At 45.7% G+C, this 27784-nt stretch overlaps 1 protein-coding gene and 1 long non-coding RNA gene across 11 annotated transcripts; both read right to left on the bottom strand.

Annotated features, from left to right (window-relative positions):
• Positions 1 to 9252: 9252 nt before the first annotated feature.
• Positions 9253 to 10978, bottom strand: LOC123188488 (uncharacterized). 3 transcript variants are annotated; one of them, XR_006494715.1, is made up of 5 exons: positions 10953 to 10978; positions 10746 to 10829; positions 10602 to 10666; positions 10075 to 10517; positions 9253 to 9615 (listed from the first exon to the last, which is right to left on the bottom strand). XR_006494715.1 is itself a non-coding variant. In XM_044600636.1 (3 exons), the coding sequence occupies exons 2-3, from the start codon at positions 10501 to 10503 to the stop codon at positions 9601 to 9603; spliced, it is 444 nt and encodes a 147-aa protein (XP_044456571.1). In that variant the 5' UTR covers positions 10504 to 10666; positions 10746 to 10885; the 3' UTR covers positions 9253 to 9600. The 3 variants fall into 3 exon arrangements, 1 of the variants encoding a protein (XP_044456571.1); XR_006494714.1 differs by lacking the exon at positions 10953 to 10978 and having other exon boundaries at positions 10746 to 10885; XM_044600636.1 differs by lacking the exon at positions 10953 to 10978 and having other exon boundaries at positions 10075 to 10666; positions 10746 to 10885.
• Positions 10979 to 13691: 2713 nt separating this feature from the next.
• LOC123188487 (uncharacterized) lies at positions 13692 to 19072 on the bottom strand. Of its 8 annotated transcripts, none has more exons than XR_006494713.1 (4): positions 18597 to 19072; positions 16297 to 18479; positions 14226 to 16150; positions 13692 to 13956 (listed from the first exon to the last, which is right to left on the bottom strand). It is a non-coding gene; the product is annotated as an uncharacterized lncRNA (long non-coding RNA). The 8 variants fall into 8 exon arrangements; XR_006494707.1 differs by having other exon boundaries at positions 13692 to 16150; positions 16297 to 16394; positions 17902 to 18479; positions 18597 to 19069; XR_006494710.1 differs by having other exon boundaries at positions 13692 to 16150; positions 16289 to 18479.
• Positions 19073 to 27784: the final 8712 nt, after the last annotated feature.

Raw genomic sequence — 27784 nt, 5'->3', positions numbered from 1 at the left:
GAGTCCTGAAGCACTTTCGGAGCTGAGAGACATGGAACACATCATGAACATTTGCAAAGTTTGAAGGAAGCTCGAGTGGATAGGCGAGGTCGCTCCTCTTGCTGACAATCTTGAAAGGTCCCACGTATCTACGGGCAAGCTTCCCTTTGATACCGACGCGACGAGTACCTTTCATAGGAGAGACGCGGAGGTAAACATGATCTCCGATCTCGAAAACCAAATCATGGTGCTTACTATCATAGTATCTCTTCTGGCGGGATTGGGCTGCTTTGATGTTATCTCGAATCTCTTTGCACACTTCATGTGCCTCTGTGATTAAGTCATTCCCCAAAAGCTGACGTTCGCCGGTTTCAGACCAGTTGAGAGGGGTACGGCACTTCCTGCTATACAGAATTTCAAATGGGGCCTTTCCCGAACTTGCTTGAAAACTGTTGTTATAGGAGAATTCAACATAAGGAAGACAATCCTCCCACTTCATTCCGAAGGAGATCACTCAAGCCCTGAGCATATCTTCAAGAATCTGGTTGACACGCTCGACTTGACCGCTAGTTTGAGGATGGAAAGCTGTGCTGAAGCGGATGTTCGTGCCCATGGCCTTCTGAAAAGAATCCCAAAACTTGGATGTAAAGATGCTGCCACGGTCTGAAGAGATCACTTTTGGAATACCGTGCAGAGAGACAATCCGGGAGGTATAGAGTTCCGCCAATTGAGCTGCAGTGATCGACTCTTTGATAGGCAGAAAATGAGCCACTTTGGTGAGTTTGTCGATGACAACTAATATAGCATCATTGCCACGCTTGGACTTTGGAAACCCAGTCACGAAGTCCATTTCAATGTGGTCAAACTTCCATTCTGGAATGGCAAGAGGTTGGAGGAGACCTGCTGGCCTTTGATGTTCTGCCTTCACTCTTCTGCAGACATCACATTCATTCACGAATTGAGCAATCTCGCGCTTCATTCGAGTCCACCAATAAGCCTGCTTGAGGTCCTGATACATCTTCGTGCTCCCAGGGTGGATGGAGAGGAGAGAATTGTGAGCCTCGTTCATGATCACTTTACGGAGGTCACCTTTGGGTACAACAATACGATCCTCGAAGAAGAGAGTATCCTTGCATCAAGGCGGTAGCACTTGTACTTGGGTTGACTCTTGGCAATCCCAATCTTCACCTTTTTCACCATAGCATCGAGAAGCTGGGCTTGGCGAATCTGGTCTTCCAAGGTAGGAGGACTTGAAGATTGGCGAGGAAACCTTGAGGAACAACTTGCAGATTAAGTTTGCGGAAAGCTTCACAAAGCTCGGGTTGATAAGGCTTAAGTATCAGACTATTGCAGTAAGCTTTCCTGCTCAATGCGTCAGCAATCACATTGTCCTTGCCTAGAGTATACTCGATACTCGGATTATACTCTTGAATCATTTCAACCCATCGAGTTTGCCTAAGGTTGAGATTAGGCTGAGTGAAGATGTACTTGAGACTCTTGTGATCAGTAAAAATGTCCACTTTTCTTCCCAATAAGAGATGTCTCCAAGTCAAAAGAGCATGCACAACTGCCGCCAACTCGAGATCATGAGTGGGGTAATTCTTCTCATTAGGCTTCAACTGGCGAGAAGTATAAGCAACAACTTTCTTCTCTTGCATCAATACTGCACCAAGACCTTGGAGAGAGGCATCACAAAAGACCTCGTACGGCTTGGATTCATCGGGCGGAGTCAGAACTGGTGCAGTGATCAATTTCTCTTTCAAATTGTTGAAAGCAATGTCACACTCCGGAGACCAAACGTACTTGACGTGTTTCTGGAGAAGATTTGAGAGAGGCTTTGCGATCTTAGAAAAGTTTTCAACGAATCTTCGGCAATAGCTTGCGAGACCGAGGAAGCTACGGAGTTCCTTCACGTTCAGAGGAGGTTCCCAATTCACAATTGCAGACACCTTCTCAGGATTCACGGCAATGCCCTTGGCAGAGATGATATGACCAAGATAAAGAACCTCATCGAGCCAAAATTCACACTTGGGGAACTTGGCGTAGAACTGGTGTTCCCTAAGCTTATCGAGTACCAAACGCAAGTGCTTGGCATGATCTTCCTTGTTCTTCGAGAAATCCAGAATGTCGTTGAGATAGACCAAAACGAAGTCATTGGTGTAGGCGTTGAAGATGAAGTTCATCATGCGAGAGAACGTCGGAGGAGCGTTGACGAGGCCAAAAGACATGACAGTGTATTCATATGAACCATAGCTTGTCCTGAAAGCTGTCTTGGGAATATCTTGCTCACGGATTCGAATCTGATGATAACCCATACGGAGATCAAGCTTGGAGAATACTTGGGCACCTTTGAGTTGTTCGAACAGCTCGTTGATGTTGGGAAGTGGGTATTTGTTCTTGATGGTCTTCTTGTTCAATGGACGGTAATCAACACAAAGTCGGTCCATTCCATCCTTCTTCTTCACAAAAAGAACACCACAACCCCACGGAGAAGAACTAGGCCGGATGAGACCCATTTTCCCTTGAATATCGAGTTGCTTCTTCAGCTCCTTCAACTCTTCAGGTCCGATCTTGTAAGGACGCTTGCCAACAGGTTCCGTGCCGGGCTCAAGATCAATAACGAATTCAACTGGCCGATGCGGAGGCATTCCTGGAAGCTCTTCTGGAAAGACGTCTTGATATTCGCAAACGACTGGAATTTGCGAGATAGCATCGAGTTCACCCTTCTCATTGAGGGAAAACAGATGGATAGTATCATCACAAGCGGCAAAGACAATTACATCCTCAGATGAATGAGTCAATTGAATCTGCCTGGCTGCACAATCAAGATGCGCCTTGTGCTTAGAGAGCCAATCCATTCCGAGAATAAGATCAATATCCGAGTTACCAAGAACCATTGGAGAAGAAAGAAACTTGTAATCGCCCAACATGATAGTAACATCCGGGGCCATCATTTTGGTGTTCATGAACAAACCCGGAGAAGAAACCGCTATCGGCTTAGGCAAATCAATAGTATGCACATCATGCATAGATGCAAAAGGCTTCGATAAAAATGATAAGGATGCACCAGTGTCAAAAAGAACTCTTGCGGGAATGTCATTAACAGGAAGGTTACCCATGATCACATCTGGTGAGTCCTCTGCCTAAGCTGCCTTCAGCAAGTTGACCTTGGCAGACTTGGTGTTATGCTTGACCACAACTGTACTTGCCGATCTAACAGGAGGAGGAGGGGGAAGACGCCTCTGGTTGAGACACTTGTTGGCATAGTGACCCTTCTGTTGGCACTTGTTGCTCGTGACCTCTGAAAGCGGACGGTGATACGGAGCACTCGATCTTGGAGCTTGAGATGAAGTCTTGTTCTGAAAGCCAGGGTTGGGTGGGTGGGAAGAACAACTGCCACCTTTGCTCTTCTGCTGATACGGCTGACGGAATGGAGGAGGAGGAAGCCAATACTTCTGCTACTTGGCCACTTGAGTAGAGGAAGAAGGAGTAACATCTCTGACTCTCTTCTTGGAAGCATCACACCTCAACTGAGCAGCCTCTTGCTTCAATGCCATGTTGTAGAACTCATCGTATCTCAAGGGCTCGAAGAGAACAAGAGCTAGCTGAATTTCTTCTCTAAGACCACCCCTGAACTGATATATCATGCTCTTCTCATCAGGAACATCCTGCTTGGCAAAGCGGGCGAGCTTCTAAAATAACTTGTTGTAGTCATAGACAGACAAAGAGCCTTGCTTCAGGTTGCGGAATTCCTCACGCTTGCTTTCAACCATGCTCTGGGGAATATGATGAGCTCGGAAATCTTGTCGGAATTCATTCCAAGTGATAACACGTCCACCTCTGGAATCCTTGTACTGCTGAACGATTCTGCAGCTTGATCTTTGAGTTGGAAGGAAGCGAACTTAACAAAGTCCTCAGGCCTGACGTTACTGCACTCGAAATGCTTGCGCAGATCCACTAGCCAATCATCAGCATCGGTAGCCTCAACACAATTGCTGAAAGTGTTTGGCCAGTTAGCAAGGAACTGGTTGAGTGTAGCATAGTGATTCTAATTGTTGCCTTGATTCCCTTGGTTGCCTTGATTGCGCTCTTGAAGAATTTGCATGATCAACTGTGTGTTTGCATTGGTTGCAGCCATCATAGCTTGCCATGCCTCCGGAGGAGGTGGAGGTGGTGGCGGATCAGGATTCAGAGTCGTGCGCGTTGGAGGAGCCATCCTGAAGAGGTTGACATCCATTAGCACATTGATAGACAATTATTGAAGTTGAATCCAACGGAATGAAAATTGCAACATATAGTCTTTACATCCGAACAAAATGAACGAATGCATTCCTCTTGAAATGGTCACATATCCATAAATTGAGAAGCCACTTAGAATTAAGGTAGAGAGATAAATCAACAAGGTACGGATCAAGAACGAATAATCGGTAAGAAATCTCAATCTCAAACCAATATCCGTGGAAGAAGAACTAGAGCTACTTGAATTCCCACCTATGAAACTCCCGAACCTTTCCGGTTATGCAATCAGGTGTTGGGGATACAGGGGAAGCATAATATCTCACCCAAGTCTAGCAAATCCTACATCCAGTTGTATCCATCCTTCAACACATAACCAAGAAACCTTCGGAAACCATCTACCTCAACCTTTGAAAAGCATCTGTTATACAAGTTATGGCGATACTCCCGAACTCCCGCCCTAGTACTGGGTGGCGTCGAGTTTATCTCACCAACGAACTGCATAAAAGAGATTTTCGATGTCGGCGTACTAAACTCAGGTATTCTAGAACTGCAACGATAAAATTATGACGACAACACCTCAGAGCTCAACTCCCCGGGACACTTCCACAAAACCCCTGACAGGAGGCACCAAGACAATGTTCTCATCATAAAACCATCGGAACGATTCCAAGACACCCGCGTGATCCAAAATTTTTTTTAGTGAAATTTGAGAAGAGAAGAGTCAAAACTCTACATCAGGATGCCTTACCAGAGCGATGATGAGACTGGGAAGTAAAAAAGAATTCCTAAACTCTCCGATATATAATTCCTAATGACTCAAAACATTTTTCTAGACACAACTTGGCCACTAAAAAAACGATCAAGCAATGGGGCTCCTAAGGTCGGGGAAGGCTCTGATACCAACTTGTAACACCCTCGATGCGACTATATCTCCCACGTGTCGAGGCACGACTTAGAGGCATAATCGCATTGAAGGCATATGTCGCAAGTTAGGCAATCTTCACAACATCCCATGTAATATAAATCATAAAGGGGAGATAACATAGTTGGCTTACACTCGCCACGTCAATCTAGTACATAAATAACATTACATCAACCAAACACTCATGGCCCGACTACGGCGCCAAAATAAAAGATAACCCAACATGCGACATGGTCCCGATCACCCCCAACTGGGCACCACTATTGATCATCAGGAAAGGAAACATAGTAACGTTGAGAGTCCTCCTCGAACTCCCACTTGAGCTCAAGCGCGTCACCTAGAGCGGAATCATCAGGCCCTGCATCTGGTGTAATAGTAATCTGTGAGCCACAGGGACTCAGCAATCTCGCACCCTCGCGATCAAGACTATTTAAGCTTATAGGTAAGGCAAGGTAAAAATATGTGGAGCTGCAGCAAGCGACTAGCAAATATGGTGGCTATCCTGTTCGCAAAAGAGAGCGAGAAGAGGAGGCAAAGCGCGAGCGAGAAAACTAGAGAACAACCTGCGCAAGCATTACTCCAACACCGTGTCCACTTCTCGGACTCCGCCGAGAAGAGGCCATCACGATAACACACTCCGTTGATTCATTTTGATTAAGTTAAGGTTCAAGTTATCTACAACCGGACAACTTAGCCCATGACAAGCTCTCACGGTCAACGAAGGAATAGACCTCCTCCCAAGATGTTCCGATCAGACTTGGTATCTCGGTTCTTCAAGACACTTCGACAGGTTAAAACAAAACCAGCAACACCGCCCGAATGTGCCGACAAATCCCGATAGGAGCTGCACATATCTCGTTCTCAGGGCACACTTAGATGAGCAAGACGACGGGTAGGCCAGCCCAGAGTTGCCCCTGGTAGCCCCGGACATCGCTCGGTTGGACCAACACTCAAAGGAGCACTGGCCCGGAGGGGGGCTAAAATAAGATGACCCTCGGGCTCCGGAAACCCAAGGGAAAAAGAGGCTAGGAGGCAAATGGTAAAACCAAGGTTGGGCATTGCTGGAAAAGCTTTAATCAAGGTGAACTATCAAGGGGTTCCCATTATAACCCAACCGCGTAAGGAACGCAAAATCCGGGAACATAACACCGATATGACGGAAGCTAGGGCGGCAAGAGTGGAACAAAACACTAGGCGAGAGGCCGAGCCTTCCACCCTTTACCAATTATATAGATGCTTCAAGATAACAAGGCAATATAATGATAACCCAACAAGTAAATAAATGTTCCAACAAGGAACGACCTTCAATCTTCACCTGCATCTAGCAACGCTATAAGAGGGGCTGAGCAAAGCGGTAACATAGCCAATCAACGGTTTGCTAGGACAAGGTGGGTTAGAGGTTTGACATGGCAATTTGGGAGGCTCGAAACCAAGCGGTAGGCATCGTAGCATTGGCATAGCAAAAGAGCGAGCAAACTAGCATAGCAAAGATAGTAGTGATTTCGAGGGTATGATCATCTTGCCTGCACAGTTGTCAGAGTTGACTGGATCCTCGAAAGCAAACTCAGCGGGCTCCTCATTAGCGAACTCGTCTCCCGGCTCTACCCAAACAAGACAAACAAGCAACAAGGACACAATCAACCACGTGCAAGGATCAAACAAGATGATGCAAAGATGGTATGCTATGCGGGATGCGATGCGGGATGCAAATGCAAGATATGACAAGGAATGCATGAACCTGGCCTCATCTTGGGAATACAAGTGTGCCACTGGAAAGATGAGATGAAATCGCTTGAAAACAATATAAAGAACGCCTGAATCGGAGTCATGGTTTGGAAATGGCAAGCAATTCAAATATGACACCGGTCTGCGATTTACAGCAAGTAGGCATCTAAATGCAATGAGATGAACATGCTACAGCACCCAAACATGACAACAAAGTACATGTCAGGGATGCATTCAAGATGCTTAACAAAAGTCTAGCACTGAGCTACGGCCAATTCATCCATTAACAGGTTCAAACAAGCATGGAAAAAATGCATATGGCCAACAGATCTCAGACATAGTGAAATTAACACTTGTCTGGAATTTCAGATTAGGTAGCACTCTTCGGAGCAACAAAACTATATGCTACAGGACCTGAACATGGCAAAGTAAAGCATGGCATCGAGCTACTCAAATACCTTAACAAAAGTCCCTTAGTGACCTTGAGCCAAAAGTGATCAGAAAATCCAACTGCAAGCATGTGAACATAGCAAAAACATAATCAGTTTTCCGACTTAGTGAAAACTGGAGCATGCTGAAAACAGATATCAAGTAGGCATGTTTGCGAGCTCGACGCACTCACTACGGTGCAAGTCATGATAATCTAAGCATACACCCATCAAGATTACACAAAATGCAAACTAGACATGGCAAGAACAATAGCATAGCATGCACGGATCAACTACAACATCATCGGCAAAATTGCAAACAAGTTGACAATCTGCCCAGATTCACCAAGTAGCAAAAGTAGAGCTCGATTGACTCAAGCTAGGGTGCTCCATAATTGCAAACAAAGACATGGATAGAAATAGCACTACAAGATTAACAAAACATCCTTACTGATCATCCTCAAAAGAGGCACGGATCACTAGGAAACAACATGAACATATGGCCATATGAGATAAACAGATTAAGGACTTAGTGGAATTGCTAAGTCCCTGAAATCAGAATTATCAAGTGCACCACTTTGCAAGCTTGTGCTAGTCATCACACACATCACAAAAATACATGTGTTGCACCTCTGGAAAGATGACAAAACCCTTAACAAAATATATGTAGAACTCATGGGCATAACATGAACACATTAATCATGGCAAAAATGACAAAAGGGTAAATAGAGTAGTAGATCTAACAATTATCTCAAGTAGCCCTCTTCGAACAGCATTTCGGGCATCAAGATGAACTCAAATGAAAATGATGCAATGGAACGAAATGATGTACTCTCTGAGATGAACATTTTGATATGCTATGTTCCCAAATCGGAGTTACGGATGCAAAGATATGATGATATGAACATGGGCACTTGGATCTGGGATTTCGAGAGAAAAAGTCAACCCGAGGAGATTTAGATCCAGATCCAGCGCACCGAAATCGAGGACCGCCGGATCTTCGCCGGAATCACTGTAGACAGCGGCGGTGGACAAGGAAGAAATGGCCAGAGCGGGGCGGTGGTCGGGCCTCTACCGGCGTCGAGGTGGACGGCGGAGGCGGGGCTCGGCCACGGCGAAAGACGGCGATGCGCGGTGGGCGGCGAGGTGGCGCGGCGCGGCTCCGGCCGGCCGGCGGGAGAGCGGCGCGTGGTGGAGCTGCGGAGGATGCGGCGGCGTCGGGCACCGGCGCTGAGGGAGGCGGCATCGGGCGCCGGCGCTGAGGGAGGCGACGTCGGGCGCCGGCGCCGAGGGAGGCGGCGGCGCTAGCGGGCACGGGCGCGGCCCGGTTGGTGCGGGGAGGGGACCGGCTTCGGGCCGGCGGGCCTCGGCGGCGGCGCGGGCAGGGGCCGCCACGTTGCGTAACGTGGTTGGCACGGACGGTGGCGGCGGCTTTGTCAGCCTAGGACGGACGTGTCCGGCGGCGGCGCGAGGGGATTTTTAGGGTTTGGGAGAGAGGAGATCCGCGAATTTTGGGAGGGGACTTTAAATAGAGGTAGAGGGAGCTAGGAGAGTCCAAATGAGGTGCGGTTTTCGGCCACGCGATCGTGATCGAACGCTCTAGATGATGGAGAAGGCTTAGGTCGGTTTTGGGACAAATTGGAGGGGTGTTGGTCTGCAACACACACGAGGCCTTTTCGGTCTCTCGGTTAACCGTTGGAGTATCAAACGAAGTCCAAACGATACGAAACTTGACAGGCGGTCTATCGATAGTAAACCAAGGCCGCTTGGCAAGTTTCGGTCCAATCCGGAAATTTTTAATCCCCACACACGAAAGAAATGTAGAAATGTCCACCGGATGAGAACGAAGCGCCGGAATGCAAAACAGACAACGGGGAAAATGCTCGAATGCATGAGACGAACACGTATGCAAATGCAATGCACATGATGACATGATATGAGAAGCATGACAACGACAACAACACACGGAGACAAAGACCCAAACCCGAGAAAAAAATAACTTAACGCCGAAAACGGCAAGAGTTGGAGTACAAATTGGGAAAGTTACATCCGGGGTGTTACAATTTGAGACACCTGACCCTTTAAACCATTCAGCTCTGTTGAAATCTCTTCAAGGGCTGTTTCGGCCTTCTCAGCGCGTTGGGTCAGAAGCGTTTTTTCCTCTTCCCAAGTTTTCTTCTTGGCAGCGCAACTGGTCTTTAAATTTTCCGTCTCAAAGAGACTTATTTTCAGCTTGGAGTTAGCAGATTTGATTTCTGCCTCCTGACTCGCTAGCCGGGTCTTCGCATCAGTCAATTGCAAGTTCGATTAAGATAAGGCATTCTGCACAACATTCAGATGAGTCAAGATTTTGCTTCAAGTTCAAAAATCAAGATTTAAGTCTCAAGTACTTTACAAAAAACCACTTGACACTTGGGGCTAATGTATGCCAAATCAAATTTTTATGACTCTAAAGACATACTTTAAGTCCCAAGTACCTTACAAAGTAACATCAGTTGGCACTTGGGGGCTAATGTATGAAGTTCAGCAAGTTTCTCAAGGTTAAGCCGGAGTATTAAGTCCTTTGAATACGGTACCAAACAATTTAACGTACCGGCTCATTTATGATCAAAATGAACCGGCCCTTGGGGACTGCAGGTGAAGCTTTGTTCTACTGAATTCAAGAAAAGTTTCAAAGGTAAAGGTCTTGGCCTATATTTTAAAGTCTACAGATCATTCCGGTTCTCTCATAATCCGAAGACTTGGGGGCTGAAGGAATATAGATAAGCCGGAAGAACGTACCTCGTATTTCAATTGCAGCTGTTTGACCATTTCAATCTCAAAGTCGCGACTGGAGTGTACATGGTTGAGATAGTCGGATAAAATATCATTGGCATTTAGATGGTCATAGTTGGCAACGTCAAAGCGAACTTTCTGCCTCTCCAATGCCTCTTGTTTTGCAGTACACCGAGCCAGCACGGTTGGATTCCCTGGTTCAATAAAGTGGCTCCCGGTGATCTGAATGTCTTGTGCAGACGGTGATGGTTGGTTGGCTGAGCTTGATGGTCCAGTAGCAGAAGGGTTCACAGTGGTTTCATCAAATGACAACTCAGGAGGATTTGTTTCTACATCAACAGGCGGGTCTGCTGGAGGGTCGGTTAATGGAGAAGATGGCCTGGCGGGGTCAGATGCAAGCACTGGCGGGTCTTCCACCGGTTTAGCTACCTTCATTTTCTTGGATTTAGCTTGGCCACCAAGAAAAATGTTGCAAGATCATCAGTATAAAGATACAATTTGAACAACCCAAAAATATAAGGATTTTTCATTACCCAGGGGCAGTCTTCAAGGCCAGAAATTGCGTCTGCGATGAGTGACCAGAAGAGCGAGACACCTCCTAAAAGGATAAAATAGATTTAAAAGAAATACAAGGGGAAGGATCCATTAAAAAGAGTTAAAGATAGAAAGAGGTAAACCTCATTCGGACGCTTCTGAGGAGTTTCTTGAAGAATGACAGCCGGCTCATCTTCAGTCCAAGCTTGACGGCGGCTCTCATGTTGCTGTTTTTTCAAACGAAAGTAGGGATCCAAGTGAGCTAAAGTGTTAGAAAACCTTACTTTATGGATCACTCGTCGAACTTTTTGACTTGGCAAGGGCTCTGAGTCGGAGGAAATGATAGTTACCTCTGCTTCCACGGCCTGACTGGCCCCTGTGTCATCCTGGTAATGATCAGTGCCAATAAGATTGTTAAAAAATTGGCTAAGGGAATCAAGGGCTACCTCCGAGTCAGATGTATCATCAAGCTTCATCAAATCTTCAACAATGCTCTTTTTCTTCTTTTTCGACCTCTGGGTCGTTTTCTTGGCGTTTATGGCGGCGGCTTTCGCTTTCTTGGCAGCCTCGTGGTCATACTTAACTTTCCAGAAGTCAGAGTTGGCCTGCAGACAGGTAAAAAACAAGATAAAGAGTCGGGCAAGTATTAAAACAATACGGCTGGGAAAATACAAAAGAGAGAAATAACGACATCCTTACTTCTGGCACGGGGTTAAGCTGGCAGAAGGGGTTTAACCCGACGACACTGCAATCTTCATATTTCCCATTCACCAGAAGAGTTGACATTGAGACAATATCTTCTTCTGTGAATTGAACGTGGTTGTGACGAAGAGAGTCATCTGGGCCTCCACCATACTCATACATCAGCTTTGACCGGCGGCTCAAAGGGATGACCCGCCGTGAGATCCTGCAGCGGGTCAGATCAACTCCAGTTAACCCGTTCCCCAACAAAGCATTGATCCTTTTGATAGACGGTATCAACCTCTTGCGTTCAGCAACGGTAAGCTTATTAGGAAGCGCGAACTTGGAATCAAGACGATCGGGGCGATAACCCGGCTGTGGCTTCTCGTTTGCTGGTGAAGTGTCCTGGCAGTAGAACCAAGTCTGGTTCCAGTCCTTTGGGTGACTTGGTAAGACAATGAGGGGGAAGACGGCACCCTGCCGGCGCTGAATTGATATGCCTCGAAGCTCTAAGCTAAGACCGTTCGTGCACTCGTTCTGCCGGTTTAGATAAAAGTATTCTGTAAACAACTCCATGGTCAGCCCTTGTTAAAGATATACCTCACAGAGCACTTGGAAGTTACAGATGTTAGATATGGAGTTGGGCCCGATATCTTGAGGGTGGAGCTTGAAAAAGTGGAGGACCTCTCTGAAGAACTTTGAGCCGAGCGGTGAGAAGCCACGGTTCATGTGGTCAGTAAAAACGATCACCTCATCCTCTCTTGGATTGGGTTGTTCTTCTTCCGGGCCAGGGGCACGGTAAGGCATGATAGTTTTCGCTGGCAGAAATCCTATGGTGAAGAACTCTTTTAAACGTTCCTCAGATATGGTTGAGGGAACACAGTTACAGATGGTTGGTGTTTTGGACGTCATGATGTGCAAGGAACTAACAAGAAAAGCCACATGCCGATTCAGTTTAATGGTGAGATTGACACTTAAGTGATGAAGATCCAAACAAGTAATGGCGGCTTAGTTAAGGGCTAATGACATATAAGGAAAATTAAGCCGGCATGATAAGCCACCATGACTACAGATATTTTAAGAAGACAAATTCAGCTAAGTAGTGAGACAAAGAAGTTTCCTACATTGCTTGGTATTATTCCAGATCAAATGGTTATTCAAAATGAAAACCATTCTAGTCCTAAAAAGTTCAGTACAGAGGAGTCGGTAAGTTCTGAAGCAGCCTTTTAATCAGAGAAAGGGATCTGTTGATCAAGAAGAGGTACAAAAACACTACCGCGCGAGCATATATATGACTTTTTGGATCAGAAAAGGTTGGCGGTGGAAGAACTACGATGAACTATGATGAACTATGAAGAACACGCAAGAGCTTGGAAACCCTAATGCAGATCTGAGAACTGAAGGAAAGAAAACTTACGGTTGCAGGTCTACTCCGGAGGTAGCCGCAGTTTCTCTGGATCGGTTCAGGTTGATGCAGCGGCCCAGGGTCAATGGAAACAGAGATGAGGCACGGCGGCGGCAGAAATCAAGCAGCAGGGGGTTTGTGAGAGGAAGAAGACGGAGTGAGAGAGGAAAGTGAGAAGGCCAAGTCGTGCCTATTTATAAGGGAAAGATGCAAACAGACGGGCACGAATATCAAGGAAGAGCTGAACAATGGTTATCTAGCTACATAGGCGCCTCGATTCTCGGGAGACATTAAAGATTAAACATCCGTTGGGAGATGGTGTCATGAAAGTTTTTTGCGTTTTCAAAAGATGATGTCACGGTGGGTTACAACAACTTCAGTGAAGATAAGAAGATGAATTTTTGTCTAAGTATTGAAGATTGACCAAGAACGAAGTTCAAAGTCAACCTGGGGCCTGATGTTGGGGATATTACTATCAGTATGACCCGCCAAGGAGGGGCCGGGTCAGCCCCAATGGCGGGTTACATAAGAAGCCTAGTGAACATCCAAGATGATAGTTTATTAAACCTTATAGAAGGCCCAAAGGCCTGGGGGCGGCTTATGGCCCGATATTGTAAACCGCCGTATGTAAGGAAAGACTTGCAAAGAAAGGCATGTAAAGGAAGTCCCCGTGCCGGACACGATTATGAGCCGGCCGGGACTCTGTATGCCACCAGGCGTCAACCCATGTATATAAGGGGACGACCCGGTGGCGGCTTAGGGCGAGAAACAAGAAGTCGATAACCAAGCCGACGAGTTGAGCCTCTTGGTGATCGAAACCCCAGCAATACCAATCGCAACTAGACGTAGGCTTTTACCTCCATCGTAAGGGGCCGAACTAGTATAAAACCCTCTCGTGTCCTTTGTCCCGATTAACCCCTTTAAGCTTCCTATTGTGATGTCCCTACGACTAAGTCCTTGCCCTAGGACATCTGCCGTGACAATTCCACGACAGAAACTGTCATGGAAAAACGAAGGAAGCTCCTATAAGCCATCATACAGTCATAATTATAATCTCAAACTACAAACCCATATAAGCCCTATAAAAATCTTATGGCATGGAGGGCAGCCTGTTCATAGGCATGGACAAAAGCACACGAGGCCAAGCTCTAAAAAAATACACCCTTAATGGAACTGGATCAGAACCATCCCCTGGAAGCTCCAGTTCCACCCCATCAAGAATGGACCCAATCTGGCTGCATCATGCGTTAAGTTCTTGTTGATACCCCCTATCATTAACACAGAACACAAATCATTAAGCATGTACTTATTTCATTGGGAAAATTATTTTTAGCAGAGGAGAAAATGAGCACACTAAGAGCTTGCTACACATTCACCAAGAAATACATGACAAAACTAGCCTTGATACATTATTTTTTTTGCATGGAAAATCTGTTGAAATCTATGAACAAAAGTAGAATACTAACATCTCCATCAGTTCAGCTAAAATGCTGCATTCAAAAGAGCCCATATATCTTATTGTGCAAAGGTCAATTACCTCGAGCATAACTCATGTCTCGCTATTGGGATTAACTGCTCCAAATTTCCATGCATCATGATTTTTACAATGATCACATAACATACCAGCATAAGCAAACAAACATATTTAACAGCCGTACATTCACAACACATATAATATAGTGGGATGTAGATACTATTTGGAGAAACAACAATAGAAAAGGCAAACTACATCTATAACCATGAGCCATAATAGGGAAACCCATCAGGCAAATATATTAACCCATAAATGTAGTTAATCAACTTATTCATAAAGGCCCTCCAACAATCTAAGAGACATGTAATGAAGAAAACAAATGGTAGAAGACGAACTGCCCTATTATATAAACAGAAAGCAACAAGTCCATGGTATATAAATTTTATGATAAACACAACTCTACTTTTAAATAGAGAAAATAGGCTAGAAAATAGGCTAGTCGCACTCATGTATAAAGAATGTCTTAATTATAGCAGCTCTATGTATAAAGTGTGTCTTAATTATACAAAGCAGATTCAGATACTATTTAATAATGGGGAACTCACAGCATGGCCATCTGAAGTGCAGTCAAAGATATCCCATTTGGTTTTGATGTTCCTAGTTGGATGAAGAGGGTCGTGCTTCTGAAGAGAGATACGCAAGTATATGTAGTACCTCACATTAATACATGATTTGGTTGCATGCATGTCAGCACACACTCTTTTTCACATCAACTCCTAATTTAAGCGAAAATAGCCAAAAAAAACTCAGTACGAAAACTAACACAATGCAGACCAAGATTTACTTGGTATTAGAACAAATCATACAAATTCAATATTTGCTCAATGGCAACTGAGGAAGAACTCTATAACTATCCTAATTGGCACTGATCATTGCATGATATCAATATTGCTCTTTTACAGAACTAAATTTAGACAACCATGTAAGCTCTGAACATTGTTCTTGATTAAAAGGCCAAAAGGATAAACAAATGGAATAAGTCTCACTGTTAAAACTCAATTTGCACTCAATTTCTTATCGGAACAGCCACAATCAATGTTCGTTGCATTCACGCTTACCTTGAGGGACAGAGTACACCCCCTTGCAAAATTAGAAAGGGAAAACTAAGGATAACATAAGAACATGAGTCAGCGGAACCTAAGAAAGAGGAGCTAAAATCGATCAGGTAGAACCTACCATCAGCTCTTGATATGTCAAGTACAGATAAAGCCATAAGAGCAGCAAAGTAAATAAGCTCCATGTACTACCCATTGAATCTAGAATGCACTGTTTGGAAGAGCATCGGACGAATCCAACCATCTCTGGTCAGAGACATACCAAGGTCCGACCTAACAACCCCTCTTTTCTTCTTCTCTCGCCTCCTCACATATTAAAAATATTGCATATTAATTTCTTATTTATTAATGGAAAGCACAAGGAAAGTTCGATGTGAATTCAGTGACTTGAAATAAATAAGCGACAATTAAATGAGACATTCAACCAAGGAAAAACATAATGTTTTGCATGCCTTCTTTTTACTGACTATAAAGCCGAGAATACATTCACAGTCACCACGGAGGAAGTAAAACAAAACACATATCCCTGTTTGTTTGGGGTTTTGCTTCTGCTTTTGCAGCTTTTCCACTTTGGCCAAAAAGCCATAAAAGCTCCTAAATAGGTGTTTTTGGAGCATTTCTGGCTTTTGATGAATCAATATAACAATATTCAGCTCCAAAAGCCATAAAAGCTCTAAAAGCACCTATTGAGGAGCTTTTATGGCTTTATGGCTAAAATAGAAAAGCTGCAAAAGCAGAAGCCAAAGCCTAGACAAACAGGGCCTTAAATGGACTTATATATTACTGAAATGTACCAATGATGGCTGCTATCACCGCTAGCATAGGGATCACCTACCACTCAAAACCCAACCATTCCATGGCATACCCCATCATCTACAAAACAACCAAGTAGAAAAATAATTTTGTAAGCACTTAATTCTCTTTGAGGTAGGCATTACAACAAACAGCAGGTTGTGCTGCCACCTCCACACAAAGTCATGAGATGGAAAGGATAGAACAAAAAACACTAACTCACGCACTCTGCACATGGAATGCCCAATGCCGATGTTGCTTCTCTCAGACAATGGCATAGGCGAAGGCCGGCTACTTGACCCAGCTCTGGCTTTCAACAATTTGACTAACAAAAAACAGATTTTTAACATCCACAATTTGTACTGGGTAATTTGGAACAACTGATTCAACTTCTATAATTAGACGCTGATAACAAATGATTTATTGGATAATTTGGACTGCTCTACAACATTTAAGAGTGGCACTAATTGCTCAGTTTCTAATTTTTTACTTGTCACATCCACTGAGTAAGGTGAGCTCATTCTCTGATGCAAATAAAACAATGCTTGGGAAAATGCTTAGAAACAGTTGTAGCAAGTTCAAGATCAAGTTGAACAGAGTAAGGTCTAAATGGCATCTCCCATTTTCTAAAAGGCAAAAGATCTTAATGGCCCCATGACTGAATAATATGTGTAGCTGGAGAGAATCTTCTTAGTACAACTTAACTGAATTCGCTAACTTGAAGTAACAATGAAAAAAGAAGAAAGCATTCATAAAATGTAGATTCTCTCTTGTTTGAACATATTACATGACTCAGCATCTTCTTGTAGGAAAGGAAAAAACTCAAATAAAGAAGGATAAAATAAGAACGAAGCCATGAACAGCGCATCGAGGAATCAGTATAACAATTTTGAAATACAATAATTTCATAATCTTGCAAAATCACAACAAAACATGAAGTAGTTATGAACAATTAGAAATACATTATATTGAAGGTTGAGTAAAATCTTTCTTTGTTTGAGCAATATATAGCTGCAGATATTTTACAAAATCAATACCTAACAAGAATCTAAGCCTCTTTAGACTCCTTTTCTGAGCTAAATATGCAGGCTTTCCATGGAAATTTTTACAATATATTTGTTCTATGAACAAATGCTTCCTTTCATTCCTTTTTTTGAAGCGGGTCTCATGCCATCAGTAGCCCAGCACCAACCAGCCAGCACCTATTTACAACAATCATGCATGCAGCAGGAAGCTAGCAAAAAAACACAATAGGTGCCCAGACACACATACACATAACTAAGGCAGTAAGCAAACACACAACCAGAACTCATAGCTAGCAAGCGAGCGCTACCAGCACAAGTTAACATGATGGCCCTAGAAATATAACCAAGCTCGCTGATTCCCCAACGACATAGCATTCACAAATCACAGTGCAATATGGCACAACCAGGTGACCTTTGACACGATTACCAAATTACATAGTTCTAGACTTCTAGTAAAGAATTGTACTAAGAATTGAAGAGATAGATTTAAAAAATATACTTCCGCGTATAAGCAGAATCATGTTTGCAATGCATGTGTATATTTTATCTGGTATAGCAATACATTATTTAGACACAGAGAATTAAAAGCCTAGCTTAAGAGCTTCAAGCTAACCAACCAGAATAGTATGTATGATGCTACCACCAAGCCAGCCACAACAATCATGCATGCAGCAGCAAGCCATAAAAAAGAACACAATGGGTTCCCGGACACACACATCACTAAGCCAGCAAGCACACACACAACAAGAACTCATAGCAATCAAAGCGCAGAGGATAGGAGGACAGTTGGGACCGAAACGAAATTACCTTGTTGGCGAAGGATGTCCAGGTGGAAGCGACTAGAGGCGGCGGCCACGACGGCGAATCCAGGAAGCAGCTGCGCAAAAGGAGACATGCATTCATCAGTTGGCAATGGAAGCATCCATCATATTCGTACATACCTGCGTTTCTTTATGAGCACTCCACTTCTCTGTCTCACACCATTGACCTCCACCTTGATAATGTTGTTAATGAACAACACATGATCCATGGGGTGATGATAAACCTTGCATGTATCCCAAAAATTGACGGGAGGCAGTGCGGAGTATTAGATCTCTGACCTCTAACCGGCCGATGAGCCAATGGAAGAAGGGGGCAGTGAGGGCGGTGTTGAAAACGTAAGCCTAGCACCGGAAGGGAGCATCGAGAGGAGCACCTCATGGGTGGAATCCTGCTACTGCGCGTGCAAGCACGTCGCAGACCACCTTCTTCTCCTCCTCACCGCCCAACTCTTCTTCCTTCTAGCGAACTTCTCCATCTTGTGCACAGACATCAAATGAACGTGTGATCCAACTGCTCATCCCTGTACTCCATCTTCTCCCCCATTGGCTTAGGCCTAATTTGTCCTAGCAAAAGAAATCACATGATGAGAAAATGAACGAATTCACAACAAATATTTCAAATCAAGATACATCCATTAGCAGGCCCAAAATATATAAATAGAGGAGTTCCTAATTGCCGACCAGAGCGCACCGCCGTCCGCCGCACCACGAGGAAAAGGCGGAGTACAGCCTCCTGTGAATCGCGCCCGAGACCCAGCCTCGTCGCAGTTCCCGATCCAAGAGCAGATCGAGCCGCCGCCAACCTCTAGGTCGCGCCCATCCTCGCCGGTGCAGGCCGATGCTGGCTGGTGATACTCTCTCCTATCAGTCGTCGCACCTCCCTCTCCTTTTTCCTCTCTCTTTCTCCCTCCTCTCCTTCCTTTTCTCTCTCTCCCTCATCTTCTCTCCCCCTAGGGTTCTTGCGGGAGGAGGGGCATAGGCAGACGCCGGCCGGTCACCCTTTCCCGTCCGCCGCCAGACCTCCCTCTCCTCTCCCCTCACTCTTTCTCCCTCCTCCCATCTTCCTCCTCCTCCCTCTCTCCCTCCCATATTCCTCTCTATCTGGTCGGATTCGTGCGGGAGGGGACTGGTTGTGCATAGTGCATGGCAGGACTGGATTGGGTTGGTTTGGGTGCATGTGCGGCACACGGGATGGGAGGAGGGATGAGACAAATTCTCTCTCACCTGGGCGCCACTCACCCAGCCAATACGCATGTGAGACGAGCCCACCGGTCATTGGGCATAAAAATGAACCGCGGGGTGAAAAACAATTAACCGCAAGCGAAAATCCAACGACTCAGATGCGTTAGAAGGCATATCAGACGGTCACGGACGGCTCAATCAGGGAAGCATCCTGGAGGCAAGTTGGCTAGGGTCCTTATATGTTAGAATTACTCCATGCATCATATGAACTTGTGCCCATGGACTAAGTTGAAGTATATCATGTCTACTACATGCCCATGTCTTTTGCATAAATATTAATGTTGCTATGCTTGCTATTATGTGTCTCCAAAGTCAGCATCATAATGTTATTGTTCTGCATTCCCATATTTCCTCCAAGTCTGAGAATCAGCTTATATCGTGTTTGCATCTTGACTTGATGATTCCCATGAACCTTTTGCTCATATGGTTATGCCATATTGTGTGCTTTGAGCTCCATGATATGTACTAGCATGCCATGATTTTGCTTGCCATGTTCTTGCATTGTAGCTTAATTATTTCTTGCCTCCAACATGCCATCGAATAAACTCTACTCATGCATATGCTTTGTTTTTCACTAAGTCCTAATCTGTGTTATCAAGTTGCTTTTTTGCATTGATCATCTTGAATTAATATCGATGCCTATGAACCTGAACCTTAATGATATTTGAAGCATGTTGTCTGTACTTGAAGTGCACATCAAGTTTGTGTCCATATTATTCCTGTAGCATGTTGTTTCCTTGATTGCAAAGTGCTTAGTTGCTGTTTTGGGAAGATTGTGTTTGAAACTTGTATTGAGTGTGTGTGTTGAACCGTTGCTCCCTTTTGAGCGTGCTTTATATGAAACTTGCTTGGTATTGCATGTAGTTTCATCATGCCATGTTGCATCCATGTTGTGGAATCGCTGTGGTGTTGTTTTGCTTGCATTTGCATCAATGCCATGTTTAACTTGATTTGCTCATATCTTCTAGGCCGTAGCTCCGAATTAAATGAACTTTATATGTAACTTGACTAGAAAAATATGTAGATCATCTTGGTGCACTTTAACTTGCTGTTTAACAACTTCAACATAATGTTTTGTTCAGATCTGAACCAATTTCGAAATTTGCATATGGGGACTTACCGGAATTGTTATATGTTGTTTCTGGCCTCATTTAAACTTGCTTTGATGTGTTGTTCTTGTATGCATCATCTCTTGACATAAGTAGCATCTTGTAGACTTGTCATGCATCATACTTGGATGAGCATCATGCCATGTTTATGTGTTGTGCGTTTACCATGTTTTTTGCTTCTTTTCGGTTGTGCTTCTTCTCGTTTGTTCCCGTTTCGTTGCGATCATGAGGATTCGTTCAAATACGCTTGGTTCGTCTATGTTGCTTCGTCTACTTCATGGATTTAGTCTTCTTCCTAGAGGGATTTCAGGCAAAATGACCGTCACCTTGGACCTCACTACTGTCTTTGCTATGCTAGTTGTCCCGCTGCCATCACTATGTCGCGCTACCTACCACTTGTTTATCAAGCCTCCCAGATTGCCATGATAGCCTCTAACCTTTTTAGCATTCCTAGCAAACGGTTGTTTGGCTATGTTACCGCTTTGCTCAGCCCCTCTTATAGCATTGCTAGTTGCAGGTCGTTCCATGTTGGGACATGGATATCATGGGATATCACAACATATCTTATTTAATTAATGCATCTATATACTTGGTAAAGGGTGGAAGGTTCGGCCTTATGCCTTGTGTTTTGTTCCACTCTTGCCGCCCTAATTCCCGTCATACCAAAGTTATGTTCCTTGATTTTGCGTCCCTAACACAGTGAGGGTTTATGGGCCCCTCTTGATAGTTCGCTTTGAATAAAACTCTTCCAGCAAGGCCCAACATTGGTTTTACCATTTGTCTAATAACAACTAAAACTCGCATAGGGAACGGCTAGCACCCGAGGTCTCTTAATCAACCCCCCAGGCCAGTGCTCCTCATGAGTGTTGGTCCAGCTACCGATCAGTTGGCGGTGCCACCTCAGGGCAACTCGATGGTATTTTTGGCTATCGTCCACTATGCATAGATGGTGTTGTCCTGAGAACGAGATACGCGCGGCTACTATCAGGATATTGACGCACGGGGTGGTCTTGATGGTTTTGTTTTACCATTGTCAAAATGTCTTGTGCACCGGGATTCCAAGTCTGATCGGAAGGTCCCGTGATGGAGGATTGTCTCCGCGGATTGTGATCTTGTCATGGGCTAAGTTGGGACACCCCTGCAGGGTTTAAACTTTCGAGAGCCATGCCTGCAGTTCTATGGCAGATGGGAATTTGTTAATATCCGGTTGTAGTGAACTTGAAGTAAACTCAATCAAGATACACCAACCGCATGTGTAACCCTAACCGTCTCTTTCAAGTGAGTTCGAGAAGAGAACACGGTTCTGTTTTGTTTGAACATAAGTAGTTCAGGATAACTTATTTATCATTACTAGTTTGCAGCCGTTTGCGTACTTCCTCATTCTACTTTTGTACTCGTAAGGTAGCCACCATACTTTGCTTAGCCACTGCTGCAACCTCACCACTTACCCTTTCCTACCCATTTAGCTTTGCTAGTCTTGATACCCATGGTAATGGGATTGTTGAGTCCTCGTGGCTCACAGATTACTACAACTAGAGTTGCAGGTACAGGTTACGCGGTGTTCATGACGTGAGAGCGATGTTTACATGTTTTGGAGTTCTTCTTCCTCTTTATCGATCTTGGGTTAGGTTCCTGGTCGGCAGCCTGGGCTAGCAGGGTGGATGTTATTTGAGCTTCTATTTGTGTTTCATCCGTAGTCGGATGTTGTTCCCATGTATGATATTTGATGTATTCTTGCGGCATTTGTGTGTCTTTGTATGTATCCCCAACTATTATTTAATGGTACGATATAATGATATCCACCTTGCAAAAGTGTTTCAATATGCGGTTCTATCCTTGGTGGGACCTTTCGAGTTCCTTTAGGATAGAATCGCATATTGGGCGTGACAAAGGACAATGGGAGGTGACGTGCACAGGAGCTGGCTCGTGAGGCAGAGCTCAGCCACTTGGGTTTACCAAGCACAAACATCGTGCCAGTCATTAATCATGATGCGGTCATGGGTTGGCTTGCAAGGGCATACGACATTCATGGCAATGAGGCACCGGACAGACAGATGATAATCATAGAGCAACTCATGATTAAGGTAGAGCGAGTTCTGATAGATGCAAGAAGGATACATGTTGAAGGGACGGACCCACGCGGCTTGGGGATAGCATAGCCCGAGGGGTGCCCCCAATTGAACAAACCAAAACGGCGTCACCTGGCACCGTTGCTGAAGAGGTGTTGGAGTATTTGAAGACGCATGTTGTAGAAGTCGCTCCTCAAGAGCCGCCTAGGTCCTGAACCTTGGGAGGCTCTGGAGGCCCCGGGGTATCGCGAGGATCTGTCACCAACTCTGACAGGATCGCCTAGTGCCTGGCCTCCTAAGCCGCCAGGATGCCCTGCATGCGCCGCTGATGCACGACAGCCCTATTAAGCAAGCCGAAAGGCATGCTTAAGTAGCTGTGAGGGGGACCCTCACACCGGCCATCATGGGACAGCCAAAAGAGATCCCGAAACATCGCCATGTTGAGCCTGGGGATGTTGACGCAGGCGCGCAGCTCACTGTCCTCGCCGCGGTAGGGAGCTGCGCTAGGTGGTGGGTGACGGTCACCCCGCATAGCTCTTGCGTCCTAAAGCTCGTCGATTGCCCTGGTGATGAAGTCCTGAGCGCCTGGTGCCTCAAGCCATGCACTTTTCTCATGGAAGCACGCATTGAAGCATGCCTCCAAATGGTGCCTAAGCACCTCCCTCATGACGCTTGCAACGTCAGAGGCCCTCCAGAGGAGATCCCTCGAGCCCAGCCTGAGAGGGGCACCAGGCACACCTTCCTATGCAAGAGAGTGGGAGGTGCCCCGTCAGTGGGTGTAGGTTTTGAGGCAGCGCCGTCGGACACCCGACCCTCCTGAGGTTCTTGGCAGAGCAGCTGTTTCTTCTTCTTGGGGACAGCCTCAGGAGGGTAGCCAACGCCTCCGTCATCTGGGTCCTCGACCGATGCAGCTTGGTAGGCACACTCAAGAGAGCACACCACATCCTTCTCCTCGCAGGCGACCGGGATGATGCCACAGCTTCTCGGCATCTTGAGGACATGGTAGCCATGGTGGGTCACAGCCTTGAACTTGGCCAGGGCCGGGTAGCCAAGGATGGCATTGTACGGGAGGTGAATGTGGGTGACATCGAAGTCGATGAGCTCAGTGCGGTAGTTGTTGCGCTGGCCGAAGGTGACAGTGAGGCGGAACTACCCTATCGGGGTGGTGGAGCCGTTGATCACTCCTGAGAAAGGCTTGGTAGGATGCAGCTGATCATAGGGCACCTACAGTCGGTCGAACGTCATGACAGAGAGGACATTGAGTCCCGCACCGCCATCGATGAGTGTCTTGGTGATGAGCACATTTCTGATGGTAGGCGAGCAGAGCATCGAGAGGGCACCTGTGACACTCCAAAATTTTTACTTTGGTTTTCAGCAAAAACTTTGTGGTTTTTGAAAAGAGGCCATTTAAAATTTTCCAGAAAACCTTCCTCTTAAGAGACTTTCTTTTCTTTGGCAAGGTTTTTATTCTGGCTTCAAACTTTGGTGTTTGACCTTTTGAAACTTTTTCTCTGTTGGTTCTCTCCCTAAATTATTTTTGGGAGTTTAATCTTTTTCTTTAAAAAAAAGAAACTCCATGAAATTTGGGATTTTCTTATCTTGGAACCACCATGACTTGGCATTCTTGCCCATGTGGTAAAACCCCTCCAAAACCTCCCCTACAACTTGTGATCAACCTAAATTCTCTGTCCCAACTAATCCAAACTGGTTTTGGATTTTTATTCCAATTATTTTTCCCTCAATTCAATTCTGAAAATTATTTGGAGCCTGAGAGATTTTCAAAGCAAGTGCCCTATTGCATTTGAGTTTTGACCTCAAACCAATTCTCCTGGATTGTCCTTTGAACCCACAACCCAGAACCATCTTGATCCACTCCTCCTCTTTTCAAATTTGTCAAAATTCAGTCTCTGCAAGTTTGGACCAGATTTGCCAAATTTGGTGAAATTCATATCTACACTCCTCCAAAAATTCCACCAAAATTCAGGCAGCCTATTTGAGCAAGGAGAAGCCACCCCACCAAAAATCAGCCCAAGGAAAAATCACCAGAGGCCAATTTCATTCGGCACTGTTACTGTTCAATGTTCAGAAATTCAGTTCAGTGTCATCTTCAGTTTCGACAGTTTCAGTCACGCGGCCATAGTGCACTTGGCATGTTGCTCGCGGCCTCGTTTGCTTGTCCGAAGCTTCACACGCGCACTTGGCGCGACCCTGGCATCGGTGGCGCCCTGGCCCGCCTGCGCCAGCGTGTCTTGCGGCGGCCGGCTCCCCGTAACGGCCGACAGGGAGGAGAACGGCGGCGCAACGCCGTTCGGCACCGCCCAAATCTTCTGGTGGCTCCGCGTGGCCTTCTCCGTGCCAGCGCACGCATGCGGCACCGTCGCCGTGGCGCAGCATGCACGGAGAGCGCTCTCTGCCGCCGACGGGCCCGCGCCACCCCGTTCCGTCAAGCTCGACCCAAATGCCCAATCCCCGGCCAGCTTAGCACAAAAATGGACCCGTTGAACCTCCGTGATAACGCTCGACCCCCTAACCACCCCGACCGAGCACTGCGCCACCGTAATCGCTCGCCGGAAATCTCCATTCACGGCAACCGCCTCGGACCGCCTATATAAAGGGGTCCCGAGCTCACTCTCGTGCATGCAGCACCTCCACTACTCACCAACACCCCGCCAGGCCACTGGGAGGACCTCGAGGAGGTCTCCTTCCCCGGCTCCGGCCGCCTCGCCCCGCCTCGGCCTCCAGCTCGATTCACTTCGGTGAGGCCACCTCCGGCGCCCAAACCTCGTCCGTAGCCCTCTCTTGCACCCAGTAGTCTAACCCCCACCTCAATTTAATCTTTGCAGCCCTCTCCGACGAGCTCCATCCACGCCCGAACCACCGTCCGCCGTAGTTGAGACCGCCGTCGACGTGCTGCTCACCGGCGACCAACACCACCACCCACCGTTGCGGAAGGACACGGTGAGCACATTGGTAAACTCTGATCCCCATGCCTTGCCGTGGATCGCCGCCGGCGACCACAGCAGCTCTCGGGCGCCGACGAGCCTCGTCCCTCCCATTTGAAATTTAAACATGACAAGTGGGACCCGCTGTCAGCCTCTCTGTCCTTTCTAAACGAAGCGTTATCTGAAAACGCTCTCTGCCAAATACGTTTTCTCTTCGGGCTGGCGTAATCGCTACCGAAGCGTTTTCTGCTTTTATAAACTAGCCCCTGGAAATCTTCTGTTTCATTGCAGATAAGTCCCTGGACAAAAACCCTTATAACTTTTAATCAGAAAAGTATTTTTGATTGATTCTTTTTCTGTTCTCTTTAAAATTTTGTCTAGTTTTTTATCGGATTTATTTGAAAAATATTTGGTTTACCTTCTGTGCTCTCCTTGATATTTACGTTAGCGCATATATCTTCTTTAAACGTAGATACCGAAGGAGGTGACGGAGCCGCGAACTTCACCGAGCTAGGCTCCGACTACTCTGAACCAGGCAAGCATGTTTGAACTTTTGATATGATGAGTGTCTTGGCATGTTTTGCATTTAGTTAGTTTCATGGCATGCCGGTGAGTATACCGATGAACGTTATTTTATGTGATAATGAGGTAAGTGAGTTCGATGATCCATACGTGGATGAATGTGAATATGAATGGCCATGCGTTGGCATGAGGATGGGTACGACGGCAGTGTTGTAGCATGCCAGTCTTACGCCAGACTATGTGACTTCAGTGTCAAACCATATCGGTCCAGTACCTATCATTTCCTTCCTTGTACTACCACATGTTTTCCGCAAGGAATATGGTTTAGTAAGTTCCAAACCGCTTTCATGGTACACACCAAAGAGGAGAGGCCGTGATGATGGTTCCATGGCCCTGGATTAAAGCCATTCATCCGGTCAGGGGGCATGGGTGTTTCCGGTTGGGACCGAGAGGGGGGCACCCCTTAGAGCGCGCGTATATAAATTTGATCCCATGCTATTCGAGATTGTGATCTCCCCGTCTCAAAAGTTTTTCTTGGACGATGACTAGGGTGATTCCTAGCATCCAGAGGTAGGATGGGTGTGTACCGGTTAGCTGTGTTTTCTTCTGAAATACCGTAAACGGAACTAGTCCTTCGAGACTACGGAAATCCGTTGACTGTGGGAAAAATTTTGTACAAACTCTGCAGAGTCATATATTCCTCCAAATCATCTCTTCCATGTCAAGTTTCGTTCCTTCTTATCCTAATCAATTGTCAGCTTTGATGACAGAGACTCCGGTGAATCGCATGAGTGCTAAGTCCGGTGAAATGATCACTCCTGTGGATGGACTAACCCGTTTGTTTTCATGAATTGAATGTTTATTATGAGTATTATTTACTTGTGAATTAAAGCCCTTTCTGTGATGTCGCTCAGACGTCCGACTGTGGCATTTCTTTTTAAAGCCCTTTATGCGATGTCGCTCAGACGTCCGACTGTGGCATTTCTTTTAAAGCCCTTTATGTGATGTCGCTCAGACGTCCGACTGTGGCATTTCTTTTAAAGCCATTTATGTGGTGTCGCTGAGATGCCCGACTGTGGCATCATTTTCCTTATTTTTATTTGCTCACCTTTCGAGGCGTCGCTTCAGACACCCGATCGGTCCTTATTTATGTTTTGTGGAATTTCAGGCGGACTACCGCCGTTTTTTTCCCTTTTTACTTACCCGTTATGCCAGTTTTGTTTATTGTGCATTAAGGAATTAATCTTGTTGCATCCATGCATGCATTTGTTATATCTTACGTCCGAACTGTCTTGCGAGTACTTTCAAAGTACTCACTGGCTTGTTGATTTGGCCAGATGCTGACGAAGGCGATCTCATGGATGAAGAGTTCGATAGCGAGCCCGACACTTAGAGGAGTCCCAGTCAGTCTTGTGCGACCCTGGATTTGGCCACTGTTTTATATCCGCTTCCGCTACCAAATAAATTCATCGAGCCTCTCCTCGACGTTCGATGAGATGACAGACGTAAAGTCTTGTCTTTCTCTCCCCGCTGTGTTTTTCCACCACCAGCCTATCCTTGAGTCAGTAGTATGTCTCCACACCACTGTGTTCTGTCCGCCATTATGTATGATTATTGGCGTACTTGTAATAATTTGGTTGAGCAACCGTAGTTCGACCCTATAATATATTTTATGCTACTGGCTTATTGTATCAAGAATTTGTCTGCCAGTGTGGAGGATTTCTCTCATACTGGACTTAAAAGATTGGCTTTTCAATAAATATTTTTATTGGAAAACCGGTCGTGACAAGCTTTGTGGCATTTCTTTTAAAGCCCTTTTTGTGATGTCGCTCAGACGTCCGACTGTGGCATTTCTTTTAAAGCCCTTTTTGTGATGTCGCTCAGACGTCCGACTGTGGCATTTCTTTTAAAGCCCTTTATGTGGTGTCACTGAGATGCCCAACTGTGGCATCATTTTCCTCATTTTTATTTGTTCACCTTTCGAG

This window comes from Triticum aestivum, chromosome 2A (genome assembly GCF_018294505.1).
Source record: "Triticum aestivum cultivar Chinese Spring chromosome 2A, IWGSC CS RefSeq v2.1, whole genome shotgun sequence".
Taxonomy (NCBI): Eukaryota; Viridiplantae; Streptophyta; class Magnoliopsida; order Poales; family Poaceae; genus Triticum; species Triticum aestivum.
Note: the sequence above shows the minus strand (reverse complement) of the source record. Positions and strands in the feature narration are given on the sequence as shown.